Source organism: Amphiura filiformis, chromosome 2, assembly GCF_039555335.1.
Source record: "Amphiura filiformis chromosome 2, Afil_fr2py, whole genome shotgun sequence".
NCBI classification, from domain to species: Eukaryota; Metazoa; Echinodermata; class Ophiuroidea; order Amphilepidida; family Amphiuridae; genus Amphiura; species Amphiura filiformis.
Window position 1 is genome coordinate 19,448,161 of NC_092629.1, and position 25,236 is coordinate 19,473,396.

Below are 25,236 nucleotides of genomic sequence, written 5' to 3' on the forward strand. Positions count from 1 at the left end.
TTGGCGATTGCATATATCAAGTAAAATGACAGGCGTTTGGTTATATAATGTGTGATGTATTTTACCGTTGAAACGTTTGTTTTTGTAAATGTGCACAATTTCCAATCACGTCGCAGATGGCAATGGTCATATTACTAGTAATAATCTCTCCTTGTGTATTCTACTTTTATTAAAATTTCCACCCCTTGCGCATAGCATAGTAAAAGTTTGATAACTTCAACTATAGGGAGATTGACGTCATCAATCAGTGTTACTGAATTTGGTTTAGATTGAGAAATACTTCATGTCAAGTGATAATCTTGTGGGAAGTGTTTATTGTTGTAATAATTGTGGTATATTGAACCTGAAAACTACATTTAAAGAAAATAATTTTGCCATGGAGGCTATATTTATGCCGGCGGATGAATATAGAGTTAGCTCAATGTGATGACACGGTCTGTTATATTTCTGAATTTGACATGCTGTTAATTTAACATAAGTCTTCCTAGGACTACGCATATTCTTCCGAGAGGGCAGCAGTATTTTTGTGGCGCCGCCCAGGGATTATAAATTCATCAATTAATCAATATTTCATGACCATTCAGTCATGGCAGTTAATATTTAAGCTACGAGTACAAATGTTTATAATTAAAAAAGAACGAATATAAGAATTATGAACAATGAAATCATGATAATAAGCAATACTAATGGCGGTGCCCATAACACTAATGGCAGCGGCCTGCAGGGCTACGGCGCGGCCGGTGAAGTGCCGAAATCATGGAATGCCTAAACTCCGGGATCTCGGCAGAGCTTGAGTTAGGGTTAGGGCATAGTACTTTCATGGTTAGGGTTAGGGTTTAGGTAGGGTTAGTGTTAAGGTTAGGGTTAGGGTGGCAATCCTGTGATTTCGGCAACAAATTTCTGCCGAAATCCCGAGATTTCGGCAGATTTATTGCAGAAATCCCGGCATTTCGACAATCCCATGATTCCGGCGCAACACCGGGTAATACATAGGGCAGAATTCTTATATCCTTACCTTTTTAATTTTGTTTTGCGCCAGTAAAAGAGTTATAATGCCTTGCTGTACTGGACTAGAATTAAGGCAAAACGTTTAATTAACCAGCCGGGTATTTCCAACTGACCAGAAAGAAAACAGCAATATACTATAAATAAAGTAATTAACAGACAAGAAACAAGCAGCAAACATTTGTTTTTGTTTTGTATTTCTTTTTTAAACTTATTTGATCGGGAATGGTGTGAACGTATTAAGATTAGCAACTACGGGGTTCACAACTTATAAGTTCTCCCCTAATACTTTTTGAAATAAGTCCAAAATATTTTACGAAATGTGAAAATGTAAAAATGTATAGCCCTATTTGTTTTACACATATGTGATGCGATCAAGCAAAATCAGTCGGAACTCGGAAATATTGATTTTGAGATATAGCCAAATAAAGGAAATATTTCCTTTTGTTTCTTGTTGTTTTGGAAACTCTTTAATTGCTCATATCTTTGGAACTGGTTGTTCAATTTCAATGGGGTTTTCTGCAAAATCCAGCTTTGTAAATGTTTTTTACTATCCTGTAAGAAACTGAAAATTTATTATTGCCGAGTTCCGACTGATTTTGCTTGATCGCATCACATATGGACCAATTTATAGCGTCACTCATCATTGCGTTCAGTCACAACGGTTCATTGTGTAAGACAAGAAGCCGTTTTAAAAGTTGCACCTCATTAACAACAATAAATCAATTAATTTATATGATTGTGTGTGTGTGTGTGGGGGGGGGTGATATCTTTGATAAAACTGCATCACGCCTTCCCATGATGCATTTATTAAAATCAATTATTCACACTATACAGTTTCTACAGATGATGCAATAATGGTGAATAATGGGGGGTAAGTAAAATTTTGAAATATGACCGTATAAAACTGCAAAGGTCATGTGAGGTCAAAGGTCAGGTCAAATTGGAAGTTGCTCCGATCAGGCTGTAACTTGGGGCAATGATCCCTGACACTTGGGGAGTATAAAACCGCAAAAGGTCATCTGAGGTCAAAGGTCAGGTCAAATTTATAGTTGCTCTGATTGGGCTGCAACTCGGGGAAAATGACTTTGATAAAACTGCATCACGCCTTCCCATGATGCATTTATTAAAATCAGTTATTCACACTATATAGTTTCTACAGATGATGCAATAATGGTGAATAATGGGGGGTAAGTAAAATTTTGAAATATGACCGTATAAAACTGCAAAGGTCATGTGAGGTCAAAGGTCAGGTCAAATTGGAAGTTGCTCCGATCAGGCTGTAACTTGGGGCAATGATCCCTGACACTTGGGGAGTATAAAACCGCAAAGGTCATCTGAGGTCAAAGGTCGGGTCAAATTTATAGTTGCTCTGATTGGGCTGCAACTCGGGGAAAATTACCCCTGACATTTGGGGAGTATGAAACCGAAAAGGTCATCCGAGGTCAAAGGTCAGGTCAAAATTGAAGTTGCTCCAATCGGGTTGTAACTCGATGAAAATGATCCCTGACATTTGGGGAGTATGAAACTGCAAAGATCATGTGAGGTCAAAGGTCAGGTCAAATTAAAAGTTGCTCCGATCAGGCTGTAACATGGGGAAATGATCCCTGACACTTGGGGAGTATTAAACCGAAAAGGTCATCCGAGGTCAAAAGTTGGGTCAAATTTAAAGTTGCACAGTATTGCTGTGCGATGGAGTCATCACAAAGTCATACACCTAATTTACCTCGTGCCTAACTTACCTCGTGCCCTTTGAAAAGTGCACTATTACTCTAGTTCTTTCTTCCTTCTTCTCACAAATTGCTACTACTTCCACATCCTTGATCGGATTTCGACCAAACTTAGCTACAAAAGCTATCAAATGTTTTAATATCAGAGGTCATCCAGTGGTGACTGGGGTCAAATATTTTGCCTCGCATTTGCCCCCCCCCCTCCCCCATTAGAGACAGTAATTTAACAGATATCTTGTGCATGGAAACATCTAGTCTAGTGTTTTGATAACAAGAGATAACAACAGACAATGGTTCTGCTGTCTGTGCTTCAAAACGTGTTGATCTTCGTCAGAATTTGTCTATTAGGTTATTCCAACTGCAATCCATACAATCTTCATGCAAGACATGACTTGAATCTTCCACACAGGGAGTGAATATTACAAACGGAGTCACCCATTCAGGTAGGCCCATTTGAAATTCACACTCCCTGTGTAGGAGATTAAGGTAATGTCTTCCATTCACACGAAACAAACTGAGGTAACATATCTTGAGTGAGTTTGTTAATTATCTGTAACTTGTGATATGCCTGTATGCTAGATACAAACAGCTATATCATTTCCACTGATGGCTATACTTGCGTGTGTGGGGGTGTGTGTGGCGGGTGATATCTTGGCTATCCCATGATGCATTTATGAAAATCAATAATTCATACTATATATTTTCTACAGATGACGCAATAATGGTGAATAATGGGGTGGGGTATAAAACTACAAAGGTCAAGTGAGGTCAAAGGTCAGGTCAAATTTAAAGTTGCTCCAATTGGGCTTTAAGTCGGGGGAAATGATCCCTGACACTTGGGGAGTATATAAACCGCAAAGGTCGTGTGAGATCAAAGGTCAGGTCAAATTAGAAGTTTCTCTGATTGGGCTGTAACTCAGGGAAAATGATCCTTGACTCTTGGGGAGTATGAAACCACAAAGGTCATGTGAGGTAAAAGGTCAGGTCAAATTTGAAGGTGCTCCGATCAGGCTGTAACTTGGGGATGATCCCTGACACTTGGGAGTATAAAACCGCAAAGGTCATCCGAGGCCAAAGGTCAGGTCAAATTAAAAGTTGCTCTGATTGGGCTGCTCCAATTAAACTGAAATTTAAATGCAATGATCCTTATGACATTGTTAACATTTTAAAAATATTTTAAAATTCATTTAATTAAGGTCATTAAGGGGTCTTAAAGGGGTCAAAGGTCAAGTTTTTTTTTCAAAATGCTCAAATTGAGCTGAAATTCAATTGCAATGACCCTTATGACATTCTTAACATGATCCCTGACACTTGGGGAGAATAAAACCGCAAAAGGTCATCCGAGGTCAAAGGTCAGGTCAAATTTAAAGTTGCTCTGATTGGGCTGCAACTCTAAACTATTACTATTGATAATAATATCGCTTTCCAGAATTCCCCTTGAAAAAAGTGGTGGGATAGCTTTAAAAAGGGGTCACTGGGTAGCTAAATATAAAAAGTAGGTGATTGGGTAGCTGAGCAGAAAAAATGGGTCGTTTTTCGAATTAAAAAGGGGGTCTGTGTTGTTCCTTATGCGAGTTCTTCCCGGCTCCGGGTAAAATCTAAAACCAATATTTTTACTGAATTGGGCATTCCATTGAATTGAATATTGTGTCCTACATATAGACCAAAGATCATACACTCGAAATCAATGTTATTGATGATTTCCTTTTTTCATTTTGACTCTTCTTACGTGATGTAAGCTATGTGTATACCGTATTGGTCTATTCCTATTAGCCTTTTCGAAATATGGCGCACACAATAGGAGGTCGCAGTATTCAATCTGGGTAAAACCCGGCAAATTCAAAAGCCAAATACCCACTTCGTGCAGCGCCATCCTTTTGTGTCCGCCATATCTCTAAAAGTCTAACGGGAAAATTGTTCTCAGAAGACGGTCCATTGTTGGCTAAAAATGAGTCCACAAGTACTTTATTACATTATTAAGTAACATATTTTACAACATTATTTAAAAGTTTTTATTGCCTCTTGCTTATTTCCACGAACTCCAGTTGCTGTAGCTTCCTGATTTTGCAAAAAGTCCAGTAGGCTTATCGCGACATGAATTGAAATACTTTGATTCTGATACTTTTTGTTTAGTTTTTGGAGTTTCAGAGCTTAGAAGTGGTATCATCTCGCAAAATACGTCTGGATTTAATGGTGGATAGTTGGTTTGTACGTGACCCTGTAACCTCCATTGAAAGAATTCGTTGTATTTTTGATCATCTCTATCTAAGGCCAAAAGATATTGAGCAAGCTCTTCCGCAGTTGCAAAGTCCCCCACGTGAATGAAAGAATTAGGCGGCGCCAATTTTTCATAAGCAGCCCTTCGACCTCCATATACAACGGGTACAACATTATGTTTCATACATTTCTCCCAAAATTTCTCAGTGATATATTCGTCACACTCTGTATTTTCAAGAGCCAAATAAAATTTGTATTTGCTTAGCATATTGTTACATTCAGGAGACATTGGTGGTAAACAGGACAAGTTTCCACATTTTCCGTACATATCAACAGGTATGTAATTCAGTAAATCATAGACGAATTCGCTACGTGGCCAAAAAGTGTTCTCGCAATTACTTGCCATCCATGCTATCAGGTGAGTTTTGTCTTTTGTCCAGTCTTTTCCAGGAACATTGTCCATTGGCTTGGATGCGACAAAATATCCGTAAGGAATTGACAAAGATGATTGAGAATGATATGCTATTTCATTATGATATTGTATGTTAGCTATTTGAGCATCCCAGTAGGTGAACATTTGAGGACTTTCCATCCCCAAAAAGAACCAGGTGACGTCATTACAAAGGATATTACTCAATTTCTTTATGGTAGCATCTAATTTGTTTTTCAATAAATTTGGAGCAATGTTAATGACAACACCATTACTGTTACCCAAAAGGCGTTTGTCACTTAAGGTAGCACCTATTGTTAAATTACAACGTTGTACTGGACAGGATAACTCAAAGCTTGGAACATCATTCTTGATATTTGACGTGAACATATGTTGCAGCAGTTTATACTCTCTCCAAGCCTTAAACGGTCCCATAGATGGCGTCAAAAGAGTGACTTGTTTTGTGCAGTTCCAAGTCGGCGGCTCATTGATGTTGTCTCTTCTTGAGCCTCTTTGTAGTTCTGATTTCTTTACTTCATTAACATCCAGCTGCGCTCTGTTATAATTGCGGTTATGTAAGAAGGTCAACAATAAACCCAAAACAAAGATGGCCGCTAGGAAAGCTGGAAGACTAAACCACCCACTACGTCGAAGCTTGGTTAATAAAAGCACCATCTGTTGAATAAAAGTGTCAATTAAATATTGTTAATTCTCTCGGAAAGAAAGGCAGATAGATGTTAGGAGTACCTTTCCTGGCGCTCATTTTCGCGAGAAGACAACAATTACCCCGAGCCGAGTAACTCGTATGCGTACTGGGACATACTTATATATAAAAGAATACCGATACACATGTACAAGACATGAAACTTGGCGTAGCTCGTGAGTTATTGGGGGGGAGGGAGGGCAACGGTCCGGATCCCGAAGGGGGGCACGTCGTTTTTCGGCATTTTTTGGGAATCGATTGGGGGGCACTTCCTCTGTCTACCATGACGCTACACCTCCAATTAGAAAATGTGTTGATTTTAAATTAGCCTCAACATCTTTGATGAAATAAATCAATGCTGCTATATTCCACTGATTGCGCAATAATGTACAGCAATAACTACAACAACAATAACAAAAAACAATTATTTGTATATCGAATGTGAGAAAAATATTCAACGAGACTTTCTGAATTACAAAGAAAGAATGATATTGCAATGATCACGTTTTTGACGACTGTGACCCCTGTGTCACCTTAAACCTGGTCATATGACATGTGAGTTTTTGACCACTGTGGCTCCTCTTCAATCTGCGTGTTTCTACTGAGGGCCAAATTCCGTGCCGTGCCGTGCCGTGCCATGCCGGGTCGTGGCGGATAACAAGCCCAGTAGAAACGATCTGGATAATCGGTTGCCGTGTCATGCCGGGTCATGTGCTCGCCTTTCGTGATCCACCTCTTGAGGTGGATCATGCCGGGTCAAAGCGTGTAATCCGCGCAGTAGAAACGAGCCGTGTGATCGGTTGCCGGGTCGAGGTCATGCATGATGCAAAAATAACGCGATTTATATTCTACTTGTATAGTAGGGCCTATAAGCCTATAATGTAGTAGGTTCCTTCTTTCTGATGATTATATACACCGACCACATGTGTGACTCGCATGAACTTGATGAAGTAAAATGGATATGATGTTTACTTAGTCTAGGCTACTTCTTTTAGTTAAAGAGTAGGTTATATTTTGGCTGTAAATTAATTATCATAATAGCCATACTAGATCCACTGCTAAATTAATGCAATGTGGATTAACGAAAACACTAAATTGTGACTGCAGGTCCTATGCAGCTCTATGCCATGAGCTGCCATGCGTAGACATTTAAATTTAGGATACAACCGTCATGCCTTGCGCTCGCTGAAATCTGTTTTCCGTATTTCCGGAAAAAGGAAAAAAATGCTGTGCATCGTGCGAGACACGGCTTTCTGGTCTCAGCAGAAACAAGCTGGGTAACGGTGGCCGGATTATGATCGGTATTTTGTGCCAGGAAAAAAGCGGGTCAAAAAGCCGTACTTTGCGTGTGACTTGAAACAGAAATATCCAATCAATTCGGTGTTGAAATTCATTTTCTCAAAAAAAAAAAAAAAAAAGCAATAATTTTAATTTCTTCAGTAAATGTCAGAAGGAAACTATAATGCTTGGTACTGTAAAATTTTCTTTTCAAACCCTGGTGTTAAGCATTTTTTATATCTTATATTGTATCACTTTTGTGTGCTATTATACTTAATATTATATTATGTTTTGTATTGACTGAGGGCCTGCTGGAAAGCAGTGCTGGTCATTGAAGTTGTTATCCTCAATAAAGAAAGAATAAACTAACAGACTTGACATTTAGTGTGGAATATTTTTTCGCAAAATTCCAAAACTGGTCTGGAAGGGGTCTGCATAAACCGCACGGGATAAATATTAATTGGGGTGTGTCGAGAGATGGTGTAAAGTAATTTTTTGACAGAAAATGTGTTTTCCATTAGTTTAAATTATGGTTCTCATAATGTAGTGAATTAGCCTAAAATGCCGGATTTAGGGAGACTGAATTTTATTTTTATGGGGATATATTATTCTAATATTAACAAATTTATTGAGATTTGAGGTGATATTTACTGAACCTAAATATCAACAAGTGTTCGTCAGAACTGAAATGCACTTGTAATCTACCAGTTTTGAAAGTGGGAGGAGCTTTATAAATATGGCTCCGAAAAGTGGTACGCACTCAGAAATTTTGATTGAACCCCTGGGACCAAACAAAGAAACAGCGTGAGTTCATTGGACAACCAAGAATCCGCGCAGTTGTTTTGTATCTTAAGTTTATAGCATTTGACCTCAGAGAGGCCATTTAAACTTTAAGAGTACGTACCACTTTTAAAAGCCATATTTTAAACTCCTCCCGTGTTCAAAAAATGGGTACATTGCAAGTGTATTTCAACTGTGATGAATGCCAATTGTTGACGAACTTTAGGAAATATCACCTCATACCCCTATAAATTTGATAATAACAGAACAATGTTGCAGAAAGTCCGAAATTGTGTCCCAACAAAGCTTAAATTCAGCCTCCCTAAATCCGCCATTTTAGGCAGATTCGCTACATTATTAGAACCATAATGTAAATTCATGGAAAGCACATTTTCTATCAAACAATAAATTTACACCATCTCCCGACACACAAATATTAATATTTAGCCCGTGCGGTTTATGCAGACCCTTTCCAGACCAGTCTTGATATTTTTCGAAAAAATATTCCATACTAAATGTCAAGTCTGTAATAAACTAAACTTAGGTGGAAAATTTAGGCTCCTAGTGTAAGATTTTTGATTTTCACAGGTTTCAACTTGACCCATGATTTTTTTTTTGGGGGGGGGGTCAAAGTTTTTGCATTTCAAAGTAACATAATTCGCTAATGAAAGATATTTCCCGACTTTCTAAAGCACATCATAATGTCATAGTTTTGTCAGAATTTTGGTTTTAATTGCACCATTTCTCAATTACGACTACACATTTATCAATATCAACTCGCGAATGTACCCATGGATGGATGATTTTGCAATCCACAAAATATCGATTATTTCTACTGGTTATATCAGAAATGAAGTAGGCCTACAGTGTTGGACATTTTGGCAGTCGCAAGTGATAAATGGTGAAATCAAAACGGATATGTTGACAAAACTATAATATATAGACCCACACGATGTGCCTTATAGAGGTGGGGGAATCTTTCTTTAGTGAGCTATATTAGTCTGAAACGCTAAATAGTTAATTTAAAAAAAAAGCTCACGGGTGAAGTTGAGGCCTATAAAAATTACAAATCTTTACACTAGAAGACAAAATTGTTTTTTACTTGACCCAGAAATTTAATTTCAAAACAAAAAGGTGTATCTCGGAATTATACTGATTTCAACATGTATCGATCGACGTACAGCACGCCGACTATGCATAACATGGATGGTCAGTCACTGTGAACGATGGTCAACCGATATCTATTGTTATACAAGGCTCACTCAGTCATTTAATGAGACAATACAAACGATCGAATTTGATGTAGAAATGAGCAACATTTTAATGTAAAATGTTTTTTCGGAAAAATGAAAAACAATAATTTTAATTTTTTCAGTAAATGTCAGGACAAACTCTAATGCCTGATACTGTATTTTTTTTTCAAATCCTAGTGTTAAACTTAGGTGTGAAATTTAGTCATTTAGTGTAAGATTTTTTTATTTTGATAGGCTTCAACTCTGCCCGCGAGCCTTTTTTGGATCAACCTTTTAGCTTTTCAAAGTAATATAGTTCGCCAATGAAGGATTTTCCCAACTTTCTAACGCACATCACCATGAGCGATATATCATAGTTTTTGATTTCACCATTTTTTACTGCCTTTTTCAAAATCAACGCGTGAAATCTGAGGCAAGTACTACCATTGTGTATCGATATCCCTGGATGCCGTATGAAGATTGTGGAAAAACCGGCCTGGCTACAGTGTTGCCAAAACTTCAATATGACAAAGAAATTCCCAAGCCTATGAGCGCTCCTATGACCAGTGTGTTAATTTGTGTATCTTTGAGTGAACTATTTGGGTAAATGGTGTTTTCGGTCTTCGGTTTTCCTAGATCTATTCTTTACACATACTTTCAAATATACATGAATATGCTACACTGCAAAAACAGTGTTTAGCATGTAAACACTTTCTAAACACATTCTTGCCTTTACTTTGTAAACGTGTTTAAATACTGAATATGTTTAGAGTATTGATGGATACTGCTTAGACATTGAAAGTTGATTTTTAGGAATTTGATATGTAAATATTTAGCTTCTAAACATAATTACAAAGTGAAGAATGTGTCAAATGGCTAAACATTTTGCTTACCTTAACGCTTTGCTTGAAGCCGATAAAGTGCCGAAATTTGCCTCGCATCAGTTTAGAATAGAGCTCGTGATATCACATACTGTAATAAAATGAGTAATATATGTCAAATAGTTGTGGTCAGTAAGTTCTGTTCCCTTTGAATGGCAAGGATGTGCCAAATTTAATTTGATATTTGTATATACATGTTAATGTGTTTGTTCTATGTACAGGGTGTCCAAAAAAAAGAGGCCCCACATTGCGCCCTCTTTTTCTCCTATTTTTGAAACGTTGATCAAATATATTTTGGTATTTTAAGAAACCTTCAATCGTTAGCTTTAATAAACCAAAACAATTATTTCAATCGGCTCATAACTTTTGAAGATATGTCCTTTTAAAGAAATGTATCCGTTTTTCACTCTGTCCACGGAGGAGGTTTGGCTACTTCAAAGATTGAAAAGTGTATATACCATGCATGAATATAAAACATTCCTCGATGATAACTTTATAAAATAACAACTTTATTTAAGGGAATGGGCTTTACCGGTGGGCTTATGGGTTATGGATTTTGTTAAGTGTCATTAATTTGGGCGAAATTGATGTGGGATGGGACTTCTTTTGCTATACTTGCAATTACTTATGTTTTTCTCGTTTCTTGCTTTCTTTTTATTGACAACATAAGTCATTTCTCTTTTTGGAATAAAAGGTAGCCATGAAAAGGGCTGTTTAGTTTGTCTTTGGTTCTTTTGAAGTGAGTTTACTGTGCTGCTCTGCCCTCTACCTGGTTGCCTCCGTGACGAATACAGGTTTCAGCCCTAGTTCTCATTGCATTAATTGCTTTGCGTACCATCCTTAAGGCCTTGTGCGCCGGATACTTGCGAATGCAGCACTAATACGGGTTTGCGAAGACGTTTGAAGCTAGCTGGTGATCCTCGCTTATAGTGAATGCTTTCCCAAGACTAATGCTATTATCTATCCATGACATTAACCGTGTGTTTCGTTTAAATCTTTGATGTAGCCAACCCTCATCCGTGGACAGAGTGAAAAACGGGTACATTTCTTAAAGAGGGCATATCTTCAAAAATTGTGAGCCGATTGAAATAATTGTTTTGGTTTATTAAAGCGATTTAGGGTTTCTTTACATACCAAAATATATTTGATCAACGTTTCAGAAATAGGAGAAAAAGAGGGCGCAATGTGGGGCCTCTTTTTTGGGGGGACACCCTGTATAAACGCACACATTTGGCATCCTTACACCTCACATAATAAAACTAGAATTGGTTCCATTTTTCTATTATGTCCCTTATGCTCCCCACGATAGGATGATAGGCGTAATAATAATTCCAAATTCCAAAAATAAAGAAGCATAACTGGAGATAAAAAATAGAAATGTGCCAACTCAATTTAAAAAATACTCATTGTGATACTATATCTGATTCTGAGAAGATTTCAAATGAATTTAATGGCCTTTTTTGTCAATAAAGGACACAAATTAGCCGGTACTGGTAAAATTTATTATGTTGAATTCGTATTGCTTGCTGAGGATAATATCACCAATTCAAAATACATACAAAATTAATGATATGGGCACCAAGCACAAAAAGTTAAAAAGTATATCATATTGGACAATACTATTCTAGAACGGGTTGACAAGACCAAATTCCTATGACAATTGATGAACATTTGACATGGAAAACTCACATTGATAATATAATTATCAAAGAACATTTCCAGAGGTTTTGAAGTAATAAACCATTAAGCTATTTGTTCCTGAGAAAGTTATTTTTTTATATTCACTATAGACGAATCCAACGAGCCAAGTCATGGTCAGGATTTGGTCGGACATCTTTGGGTAGCCGCTAGCACCAACCTGGTGTTTTGAGCGTCCAATTGTGCAAATAAAAGCCGCCTAACACCTAGAGAAGATGCAAGGACGAGGAGGGTTATTAAAAGTCTGTCCAGATAACTTAGACACACTGTTTTTAGGATATATTTCGAAAAGTTTTTACTTTGGCAAAAAGTCATGAAAGAAAAGTTGCTAAACACGGTCAGACCTAACAGAAATTATTAGTAAAGCGATGAAAAAATATTCTTCCTTTACTACTTTTATTCAATTTTGACCGATTTACAGCAAGATATCTGGGTCCAGCCGAATATTCCTAATGACTTCAAACTTTTGATGGGATAATCTATTTACAGTAAGGGGTGTTTGAACATTGTAATCATGCATATTGATCAGTGATGCCACCCTTTTTTCTTTGATCCTTTTACTAATTCACAATAATGGCGGTCTACTCAAATGCATTCAACAAAAGCATGTTTGCAATCTACCGCAAGAGGTCGTCTAACACGCATAACAAATACACTACGATCAAATAGGTTAATGACAATATTTGATTGAATGGACTGCACTGTGCCATGATTTCGGTGAAGGACACCGGTTCAAATATTTTGTTTGGAGCCAATCAATAATTTCACTTGGTGCATTATAACAAATGAGAGGGCAAGTTACTATGCGTCTGGAGTGTATTGTGAATTATACTCCTCACCAATAACATCAGAACATTCATAGGGCATACAATTTGTATTTTCTTGGAATTGGGCCAAGCCAAAAGCATGCACAGAACACGATTCAAATACCGCGCCGAATTGTTGTAATTGGTTGAGGGCAGCTGGGGTCGATCACTGAGTTAATACACTAAGAATAAATATGCCAATTAGAAACACTGTCTGCATTTTATGAACTGAATTTAAAAAAAATGTTTTTGGTGAGGAGTATAATTAATTTACTATTCATCCATTCACTATCCAAAATCACAATACCTACAAATCTGTATAATGAGACCTTCCAAAATAGTGGTACCCAACTTCTACCGGATTATTTTTAAAGTGTTGAGAAAAACCTTCCAATTTCAATAGAATTTCTGGTAAACTCTCACTCAATGCTTTGGAAACACAAACATCCCGTTAGGTCTCAGCGAATGTTAACACTTTTCTTTCATGACTTTCTTTGCAAGTGGATATTTTTTCAAATAAGTAACAAAAACTGGGTGTCTAAGTTAATTGGACAGACAATAATATAATAATATATATAGACGAATCCAACGAGCCAAGTCATGGTCAGGATTTGGTCGGACATCTATGGGTAGCCGCTAGCACCAATCTGGTGCTTTGAGCGTCCAATTGTGCAAATAAAAGCCGCTTAACACCTAGAGAAGATGCAAGGACGAGTAGGGTTAATAGAATAATTAAGAAATAAAGGGTAATGCATGATCCTTTACACGAAAACAATGTGTCCGAGGCAGTAAAAACGTAAATAATGGGTGAGGCGCAGCCGAACCCATTATTTAAATGTTTTTACTGCCGAGGACACATTATTTGCGTGTAAAGGATAATGCTGCACCCTTTATTTCTATTCTATTACCACAAAATAGTGTGATTTAAAGAGAAAATATCAAATTTGTTGCCCAAATATTTCAAGTTGTTTACCTCAAGGTGGAGCACATACGCGTAACCAAAGCGTATGCACATTCCAATAACACAACCTAACATTCCATTCTCCCCTATAAGCAGGTATGCACATACAATAACACACCCCTGACATTCCATTATCCCCTACATAAGCAGGTGTGCTGTGCGCTCTGCTGTGCGTTGTGATGATAGAAGAACATAAAGTTCGTTGCCCTTGACACTTTATCGCTAATTAATGGTCTGTCACGTGACGCGTTTCAACAAATCACAGTGCGCGATTTTGAATAATGGGTCGTGGGGGTAATAGAATATATAATAGAGATAATTCCGCAGGTAATCCCATCGCATCTATCAATGCATAGATACCGCGTGTAGTTAATCCGATTATTATGTATTAAGGTGTAAAACGGGTGATGGAATGCAGTTTAAAATTTCCGCCAAGGCCGAATCATTTCAGATTTTGAGTGCATTGTAGCCGACGGCTACCCAACTAAAGGCTGCTAGTCAGGTGTAGGAATGCGTGAATTTAGATTCGTCTATAATAGAGATAATTCCGCAGGTAATCCCATCGCATCTATTCATACATGTAGTCCTTTTGTTCGCAAGTACATCAATGCATAGATACCGCGTGTGGTTAATCCGATTATTATGTATTAAGGTGTAAAACGGGTGATGGAATGCAGTTTAAAATTTCTGCAATAATTCTGTATATATTATTCTATTAACCCTCCTCGTCTTTGCATCTTCTCTAGGTGTTAGGCGGCTTTTATTTGCACAATCGGGCGCTCAAAACCCCAGGTTGGTGCTAGCGGGAACCAAAGATGGCCGACCAAATCCTGACCATGACTTGGCTCGTTGGATTCGTCTATATTATACATTCATGCTTCATTATGGTATTATATAGCATGGGGAAATCCTATCACATACCTCAACCACCATTTAAAAAGTACAGTCCAAAACACATGTGTTATCTTTGCCAAATTTCACAAAAAAATGACCATGAGAACAAAATCGGAGAGAAACAGGCACACAGAAAGGCAAACAAACATGCAGAACGAAAGGGCAGGATGACACACAGGCAGTTAGAAATAGAGTTATTCATTTTTGTAAATATTCGCAATAACATAAGGTAGACAGAGAAAAGAGAGAGTGGAAGGGAAGAAAAAATGAAATGAGAAAGGGAGAGAGACAAGTAGCGGGGAGATGAGAAATGGGTTTCTTCAGATTAAAAAGAGTACACTCCCTGTAGAGGATTTCAGACAGGCTTGAGGTTATTATGATTTGATTACATAACTTTCTAATAGCCTAATATGTTACTGAACACCTAGTATGCATTCAGAGGTCATTGGAAACAAACAAACATGTTTTAAATGATTTTAGGCTGTAACAATAGATTTTGTACAAATCAGGTACATTGTTTCCAATTAATTTATAGTAACTGCTTTTTATTAATTATTTCAGAAAAAACATGTACCCCCATCTTCCCTACCCTTATCCCCCACACAAAAAGGATAGTTTAACCTATCTCCGATGTATAGTTTGTGTTTATGCAAATTAGGCACTGTTTCGAGGACTTTTTATGCGATATTAAATATGCTTTTCTGAAATAAATGGTGATTGAATGGGTTCTGTTGCAATTAGTGGTGAGTAACCGTTTAATTTTTTTAATTTGTGTTTATCCCATTGCATGTTTTCATATTACAGTTATAGAAGGTGTATAAATGTTTGACCCCACATAGTTGACTGAATTAAAAGTAGGTTACCTAAAAAAAATTACTAAATACGCCTATATAAATGTGTTTGACCCTGCACATGCAGTCAATAATTGAATTAAAAGTAGGTTACACGAGAAGAAGGAACATGAATGTGTATGACCCCCCCCCCCCATGACCCCGCATAGTCAACATGATTAAAAGTAGGTTACCTGTTTCTTTTGTTTGCTCTATTTTACACCAATCCATGTAGTCTCCCGCGACGTGCCTCTGCATTGTTTGGAAAGGTACTGCTCATTTCACAAAAGTTTTTGCAGTAAAGCATAAACTGGGGAATACACAGCTCAATAGAAGGAAGTACTTACTTTTGTGAGTGGTCATTAAATGTTATAACACAATGAATTAAACCAATTATAGGTTAATGAACGCGTATTACTTGTTGGGAGATAAATAAGACAAAATAATGCACGCGCGCTGATGTTGATGCGTCTAATGCACGAGCCCCGAAGGGAGGAGTGCATTAGACGCATCAACATCAATACATCAACCCGCCCAAAAAATGAACCAAGTCTACGCGTCGCGAACGCGTGTTCAAGCACTGCGCGTAGTACGCGGAGTGCACAATATACAATCAATGCATTGTTTGGATTTTTCCAACGATTGCTCTGATTGGTTCGGGCTAGCTAAGAGTGTATGAAAGTATGATTAACAAAAGCGTGATTAAAAATAGGGTCAGTCCATGCAAAAACAGGCTGAGTGTTCACCCACCCTCTTGGATTTTGCTCTCCTCAAAAGTACCTTTCATGGATCCCTATGATCAAATTCCAAAGTTTGACGACCTTGACCAAAATTAGAAATTTAAGGGGTCCAAATGACTCTCTTTGAGGGGCATTTCTTTTAAATCAGTTGTGACCCTCTTGGTGAATGTTGTCACCCACCGGCTGTGTCTGAAAAGATAGATTTCTGAATTTCATTGGGATTTCGGGGGGGGGGTCAAATTCGGCACTTCGTACTGCTCAATCAAACTATTGTTGATTTTGAAGGACCCGTGATATTGTCACAGTGCATTTATATGTCCTAACTATTTTCAGAATGGGTTAACCATGTGTCAATGTCTATGAGCAATAAAAGGAAAAAGACATTTCTTAACCCCCTTAAAGTGGTTCAGCTACAAATGGCGCTTAAAATAGGCAAATGTTGACCCCTAATAATTGTAGGTGTACAACAGATATGAATTTTAGATAGATATGAATCTAGACTTTTGTATCTGAAAGAATGTAGTCTAATGTTACTAGGAACATAAGATTTGTTTTCTTTTCTTTTTTGGCATTAAGTGGACGCTTTCAAAAATTGTCATTTTTGCCTAACGTACAGGCTACGGGTACAAAATGCCAATTTTAGTATGACTTTTTATATATATATTTTTTTATCATTTTATAGCAAATTGTCTTATTTATCCTGATATTGTTGCTCTTGAGTCAAATAATGCTCTGCATGGATTTTAAAGGGGTCAAACAACTAACAAACTATGTATTCACAGGTGAACAGCCCAACAGTTGGTTATATGGTTAACAATATAACCACAGGTTGGTTAAAAACAATAACCAACTACTGGTTTACATTACGTTAATTATACCAACCAGTTGGACAAAGCATGTTGGGCAAAATACAACCAAAAGTCGGTTAAACACTATAAATGGGAAGTTCATTTCACTGTTTACATTTTAACCAATATGTTGGTTAGTTCAGACTCAGGTTAAATGAGTACACAATGAACTACAATTGGAGACGTTTGAAGGTAGGAAATTATATTATAAAGTATATAATTTTATCGAATATGTATAAATGTATGGTAGTTTATACCACATTTTCCGACTCCGAGGAGTATAAAATTGTCACTCATTCTTCGATCAGATTAAACAACTTCCTCCCAAAATGTTACACTGCAAAAAATAGTTTACTCAACATTGAGTAAAAGGTCACAACACAACAGTTGAGTAAAAAATTACTCAACATTAGCTCATTATAGGTCACAACTCAACAAATGAGTAAAAAATTACTCAACATTGAGCTCATGTTGAGTAATTTCTTACTCAACTGTTGAGTTGTGACCTTTTTGCTCAATGTTCTTTAAAATAGTTTTTGCAGTGTACCAATATAGCTGAATATGTTGCCAAATTATATATAAAAACAAACAAACAAAATAGAAATACATAACTGGATTAAATAGCGGTTACTTAAGTATTTACATTCATATGCATGTGCATAAACAGAAAACACCGGCATGTTTTTATTAAGATTTAAAAATAATCTAAATGTGCGTATATTAGATAAAACCTGTAGCAAACTTCAAACCAAACGAAAAATTCTTAAATTGTTACAGAAAAATATTAGTTACACGACAAGTTTGCAGTCCTGGATTCATTCTAATTTTGCAAACTTTAATTTTCAAAAATTAGCAAAGAAATGTAAAATTAACGCATAATTCTGCAGTTTATAGTATTACATTGAAAGCACCCTCGGAAAATAAATCAAACAAAAAACCTATATACCATTAACAGACTCTTTCTTTTGAGATATGAATAAAAATTCCCTTTAAAAGGGAAAGCCAGCCTCAATGTAGAAGAGGTCTTGTAATTAGTTTTGGTCAATGTGAAAGGCATTTTTAGGATCACGCTTACATCTACATGACAGTCCACCAAACCATCAACGATGAGAACATGCACACTGAAACAGCAGAAAACATTAATTCCTAATCTCATGTCAACTCTTTTAATTCATTACATGTACTCCAAATTGTTCTGGTCTGTTTGTTTTGTTGTTGTTGTTGTTGTTGGTGTTTTTTTTTGTCTTTTCCGCTTTTTACCCACGATAGCTCAATTTCCAATTTTGTAATACCAGAACTTACGAACTCAATATCTTCGCTTAGGAATGTCCGATTTCACTGCTTTCGATATATACACTGCCGGTTTGAGTTAACTTACATGTACATTTTATTTTAAAATAACATAATTAATTCGCAATGTATAGTTTAAGCCTACTATATTATAATAGATAGTGGCCAGCACATTTATAAAGGACTGGTTACTCACTACAATCTTCACTCTTAAACTGTGTTTTTCTGAATGTGCTGATCATGTTGATTGCTAGTCGGAACTCCTGCGAAGCTATGGACATGGCATCTTACATACTCCATTCTATAACAGTCTGCCTAGTGCCTTGTGTGTTTTCTCTTCAATCATTTTGTTGAATGTAATTTTATGAATCAAATAGTTATGTGTCATTTTATTTATAATAAAGAAGTTATTAAATTGATAAAGTAAGACAATTTATTTATCTATAAGTGCATGTCAAATGGGGTACATTGTTCAATACTATAGGCCTACATGCATAAATTATGCCCATATTATAGCTAGGCCCTAAAAACTTTATTTTGCATCGGATTTTTCCCGTTGAAAAGACAAAACTGATGTTTATGATAGCAACCATTTCATCAATAACATTTTAAGTCATTTTTATCCATAAAACGACACAGGATATGATAGATAACTACTTTCACATCAATATGGTCCATATGATCACAGATTGTTGAGAATCTGTGATATGATCCGGGATATGATGAAGATTTTGATTCTATAGATATGTTATCAACATGATATCACGCTGTTCAGTGGTCAAGGAGTAAGGACCCCCGGTCAAGGACACTGATATGACATCATAGGTGATGTCAGATTTTCTTCTGCTGACCATATGATGCTATATATTAACTATTATTGTTACATTTAGGCCTATACCTAGAACATTTAAAGTCATAATTAGTTCAAACATAACTTTGGTAATACTCACTCGTTTTCGTTCGTTGAAACGGCAAAACATACTTACTTTTCCTTACAAATCGAATTAAAATATTTAAAAAAAATTCAACCACAAAAGTTTTAAACAAAAGTAATTCCAATACCAATAAAAAATAATCTCTTGAGCATACAAACACCATCCCAGAAATAGGTACCAGCCCGATGGGCTGGCGAAAAACAAACACGCTGTGAATTATTATAATTACTAAAAAAATGACCCATCATATCTGATCAATCGTGAACATGTAACCTTGAGAAGTTGGTAATACTGGAGGTGTATTATGCCTGTATTACTTAGACAAAGCAAGGTTTAAAAGTTCAACTTTATCGAGTTCACATCCATGTCATTTACCACGCATAATATAGACATGTATGGTGCCGTAAATGCAGTGGTTCATAACAAAATACTAAACAATCATTTTTGTACTAATACTATTTTCACCAGCAAAGAATAATAAGTAATCAAACATAATTAAAAACTATTGGTGTCATTTTCTTTGGAAGGCGTGTTTCATGTCGGTGGCACTCCTTCCAATGAAAATCGTTGCAGAATTATGCGTTAATTTTACATTTCTTTGCCAATTTTTAAAATCGGTGGCCACTCCTTCCAACGAAAATGACACCACATAGGTTTAAATTATGTTTTCTGAGTACTCTCCCACATAATAATTGACAATTGATAATTTATGATACCACCCTTGCATACAAAAACAATGCAAACAAAAATATGTTTAAGGTATTGTTGGTCGAATCAGCCAAAATATCGATTTTCATTATCTGAATCAATTTTTTTTAATCAATGTTTTGCAAAAGTTTATTCTGCAAATCTTTGAAAACTTGCTTGATTTATTGTTGTTAATGAGTTATGTACGTTTTACAAAAGTGTTGCTGTTTCATCCCTTTTTACAACATAACTCAAGAACCACAGGACCTGCACAAGTATACTTGTGATATTTGAATTCTTCGACACACTCGCTATGAAATGATAAGTTTTTGCCAAAGCTCACTACCATTCGTAAGATGCTGTGAACTACCAAATCGCAACATTTAAAAAAAAATGCTAAACCTTACGACTTTTTTTCGGCATCAGGGGAGCCCTTCTTGCATTATTTAAAATTAAATTGCACATCTTGAGTATTTCAAAATGAAGCTTCATGGCCAACACAGTTCAGGTTGTGTGTTGTTTTACCCTTTTTCGCCAGCGCATAGGGCGCTGGTACCTAATTCTGAGATGGGGTTTGTGTACACTAAAGATTAGCTAAGATTATAGCCTTCTTCTATTGGTATGAATTATTTTTTTACTTCTCGTGGTGGAAATGTTTTTGATGTCTGCTAATTCGATTTGCAAGGAAAAGAATGTATGTTTTGCCGTTTCAACGAACGAAAACGATTGAGTATTGCCAAAGTTATGTTTGAATTAATTATGACTTAAAAGGTTATCATAGGTTAGGCCTACACATATAAACATAAACTTGTTCAGCAATCAGCATATCAAAAAAATGACATGGTCAAAGCGGGGGAATGATCACGAGGTCATATCAGTGGACTACTGATAGCATGATGTTTGGTTGCCTGTGAGTGCATAATTGATATGTTGATCTAATAATGTTGTGGAATAAAAATCTTCATTATATGGACCACATTGAAGTCAAAGTAATTATCTATCCTATCCTGTATCGTTTTATGGATAAAATTGACTCAAAATGTTATTGATGATATTATTGCTATCTTTAACATCAGTTTTGTCTTTTCAACAGGAAAAATCCGATTGAAAATAAAGTTTTTAGGGGCTAGCTATAATATTGAACAATATATCCCATATTTTGACATGCACTTATAGAAAATAAATAAATTATTGTCTTACTTTATAAATGATAAATACTGTAAAATGACACATAACTAAAGTGAGGCCAATTTCTATCTTTTTTATTTGATTCATAAAATTACATTCAACAAAATGATTGAAGACTGAGAAAACACACAATGCAGATTACAGAATGGAGTAGGTAAGATGCCATGTCCATAGCTTTGCAGGAGTTTCGGACTAACAATCAACACATTCAAAAAATACAGTTTAAAAGTGAAGATTGTAGTGAATGATCAGTCCTTTATCATGTGCTTGCCACTATCTACTTTATAGTAAACTATACATTGCGAAATAATATAAAATTATTTTAAAATAAAATGTGCATGTAAGTTGAGTTAACATAGCGAATTAACTAACAACTGCAGTGTATTTCTTGATTTTTATAATAAGCATGGGTAAAAAGCAGTAAAGACAAAAATACAGAACAATTTGGAGTAATGAATTAAAGAGTTGACAGGAGTTATAGGAGTTAATGTGTTTTGCTGTTTCAGTGTGCATGTTCTCACCATTGATGGTTTGGTGAACTGTCATGTAACATGGATGTAAGCGTGATCCTAAAAATGCCTTTCACGGTGACCCAAACTATTTACAAGACCTCTTCTGCATTGACGCTGGCCTTCCCTTTTAAAGGGAATTTTTATTCAGTATGTCGACATTATCAACTGAATGCATATGACTCGCCGTAGTATTTTCGACCCACTCTTCCAAAAAGCAAATTGATTAAATGATCGTCGGCTTTTCCTCCCAGCTACATACATTTTAAGTATACCACTAGATTAATTAAGTTTACTTCGAGGACTTTTAAATATCAAAAATGTTAATTTTTAATCATTTGTCATAAAATGTGTATTATATCGCGAATTAAAAAAAAAATCAAAATTATTTGATATCAGAGTACCTTGCTCGTATTCAGAATGCAATCGATATGTCTGGTGTGCTCTCACCCCCCCCAAGAAACTGCAAACGTTGCTTTTCGAGCGCTTTAAAACTTTTAAAAACAGATCTGTAGATGCAAATGTTAGCTTAATAAGTAAATCTAACTGAATGGCAACTCATGATACATACAATTTCAGAGATCATAGACTATAAATAGCAAATTAAAAATAATTAATTTAAACTGACTACCAAGTTGTTTTGGTGTACTTGAAGCTTAGCACGTAATACTATTATTATGATCAAAAGTCAGACAACTCAGTATGGTAAAGTTGTGGTTGATTTCACATGTAATTTCGGTTACAATGGATCTGCTGAACTTCATGAATACGTTTTGCTTAACCGATCTCCATACCATAACAATAATCATTGCACAATTATTTAAGTGAGGAAAGTTGTCAAATAGACTTCAATTTAAACTACCAATATTACAATTTGCAAAGAGTATAAAATGGTCAATCATTCTTCGATCAGATTTAATTTACATCTTCGTGCCAAAATGTCACAAATATGTTGCCACAATTTTCATGATTATGTAAAAAAAACAAAAAAAAACTGGATTAACACAAGAACTAGTGAGCCATATTCTTACACGGACTATGAAGGAGAGACGAACTACAAGGAGGTTGCACCCCCAGTTTTCAATTATAAACGACATACTGTTATATTTGGTACCTCAGAAAAGTGCTTTATTTTAGGAGTTAAATGACCCCACCCTACACACATACGTCATACATTATTGCAATGCTTGATATGTCTACTTTAGGGTTAGGCTTGATGTAGAATTCCCAAATTGTATTTTTAGCCAATTATGGTCAAAAACACTAATTTTTGGGCAAAAATACGATTTGTGAGATATTACTATTTTTGACATCTATGTACCAACCCTCATCCATATAAACACCCTAAAAATACAAAATGTACAGTAATATAGAAAATACAGAGTAAATTAGTGCGATTTTCTAAAATCATATTTCTGACAAGCAAAATGACAACATAAGTTTGCTTATAATATATACATTTATAATATCCATGTTTTGTACATACAAAACATATTCGCTCGCATTTGTATCATAAACTTATTTTGTTGCCAAAAAGTGCTAGATTCAATATAATTCAATAAAAATGTCCAGCCCCGTCACGCACAATAAGAAACCCACGCCCTGCTCCATATTAACGAGAGTGGTTGAGCTATATTTCATTTGCAGCTTGCTTAGGCTAATTATGTCGGATTTTATAATACCACCATGACCAGCACTTTTTATTTTCTAATTTGCTTATCATCTTTAATTTCAGCTGTATTTTTTTGGCCTAAAAAATCCCTGGAAAAAAGCAACTCATGCTTAATATTTCTTTTAAACTTTATGATGACCAACAAGTGTTTTTCTCTCCTCCCTCCCTCAACTTTGGTCCCGGTTCAGCCGCGGATCCAGAGAGAAACAAATACGGGAGTGGGGTGGCGCAATATACATTATTTATATATCCTATGTAATTATATATTTTATTAAATTGTTTTGATGTATTTTGTGTATATTTTAATGTGACCCCTGGGCCTATGGAAGAACAGAGGATACCTTAACACATCCACTGAAAGAATAACCCAGGCAAAAGAAGAAATAAAACAAACTCGCCGGTCCAGAAATAACCAATGAAAAACTACACGAGTTGCAATTTTTTCAAAGTATCCTATTAATGGCATTTCCAAAAAATATAAATAATTAAATTTTCTACCTACCTGTAATGAACTTATCTCTTAGCTATACAGAGTTCACGAGTTCACGAGTCGTTAGATCATTGCATAAATACAAAGGAAATTATTCGCGTTTTTCTCATGAATCAAGTATCCATGGAAACCTTTGAAAAAATATTGTATACATATGATTCCCGGGATATAAATCATTCCCTGTTGAAAACAATATTGACATATTATTTTTCAATGATTGCAGTGAAATTCAGACCTGGCTGTACCTGTACTAGGCCATAGTTAGATTAATTTTCTGTAGAAATTTTTTTGTTTTTGACTTGTAAATATTTTGAAATATAATTGCGATTACCAGGACTCCTTTTACCGTGTACTTCTCGTTTTAATAATAGTAGCTTTCCTTACTAAATATCTCCGAGAGCCACGAGGGCCGCACAAAATTCGCCGGCGGGCGGCATGTAAATCTGTTTTCTTTATATTCTCGTGAACATCTCTTGCAACCCAACTATTAGTAACATTAGTAACAGTAACATCAAAAAACTCAATTCACAAAACATCTGCAAGCGCGGGTATCCCATGTGAAACGATTTCGTCATCATGCGAACAGTTAACTTAGCTGGCCAAGGCAGAACCCCGTGGCAAGGTATGACCGTGCGCGTGTCTGGCAGCCGAAGGGTTCTTGGTTCAAAACCGCACCAGAGAAAAAAGTTCTCTCTTCTTGCTATTTCTTTCTTACTTCCCTCTTTCCTTCCCCCTCGCCAAAATAGGCCTGGGCGTTAGGGTTAAAAAAAAGAAGCATGCCCGCGCTAGCGGGTGAGCTATCCATCAATTTCATCCAGCGACGTGCTTGAAAAACAGCACAGCTCAATAGTAAAAGGAATAAAAAATATTGAAATTCACACCTGGATTTGAACCACTGCTAAGGCACTATGAATGCTAAAGAGCGACAGGCGCCACGGTGACTGTGGTTAAATTATGGCGATTTTCAAAGATATACATTATAGACCTATTTGAAATATTATTATAGTAATATTGATTGATTTAAATCATATGAAGCAACCACTGTGGAGCGTCGATTTTGAACTTCAGAAAATACAAAATATTAAATACTTAAAAAAACTTTGACCGATGTTTTAACTACTTTTTTATTAACGTAATCGGACTTTTGCCCCCCCCCCCCTAACGAAAGGACCTCCGTTATATGACTTCATCGAACGTTTGGGTTGTTCCCATATCGACAGAATGATATACATAATTACCATGCACTGGATGACTGCTGCCTCAATAACATTTAGTAACATTAGATATGGAACATACCTGCTGTGTTTGTTTTATCCTCGTTGAATTCAGATGAGATAAACACAGAAAGAAAAGAGACACCATTCACGAAATAATGTCCACAGACGTTCATCATTTTATCATGTTCGTTTGTTGACAAAACACCGGGACAAAA

General features: G+C 36.1%; 1 protein-coding gene across 1 annotated transcript; it reads right to left on the reverse strand.

The window, feature by feature from the left end:
- Positions 1-3,276: 3,276 nt before the first annotated feature.
- On the reverse strand, positions 3,277-25,236 carry LOC140145962 (uncharacterized). The gene is made up of 3 exons (XM_072167699.1): positions 25,101-25,236; positions 10,269-10,347; positions 3,277-6,057 (listed from the first exon to the last, which is right to left on the reverse strand). Exons 2-3 carry the CDS (start codon positions 10,314-10,316, stop codon positions 4,762-4,764), a joined length of 1,344 nt encoding a protein of 447 aa, XP_072023800.1. The 5' UTR covers positions 10,317-10,347; positions 25,101-25,236; the 3' UTR covers positions 3,277-4,761.

Coding starts and splice junctions, on each gene's coding strand:
- LOC140145962 (XM_072167699.1), bottom strand. CDS start 10,316: ATGCGAGGCAAATTTCGGCACTTTATCGGCTTCAAGCAAAGCGTTAAG. Junction 6,058..10,268: donor GCTTCAAGCAAAGCGTTAAG/GTAAGCAAAATG, acceptor TTTATTCAACAG/ATGGTGCTTTTATTAACCAA.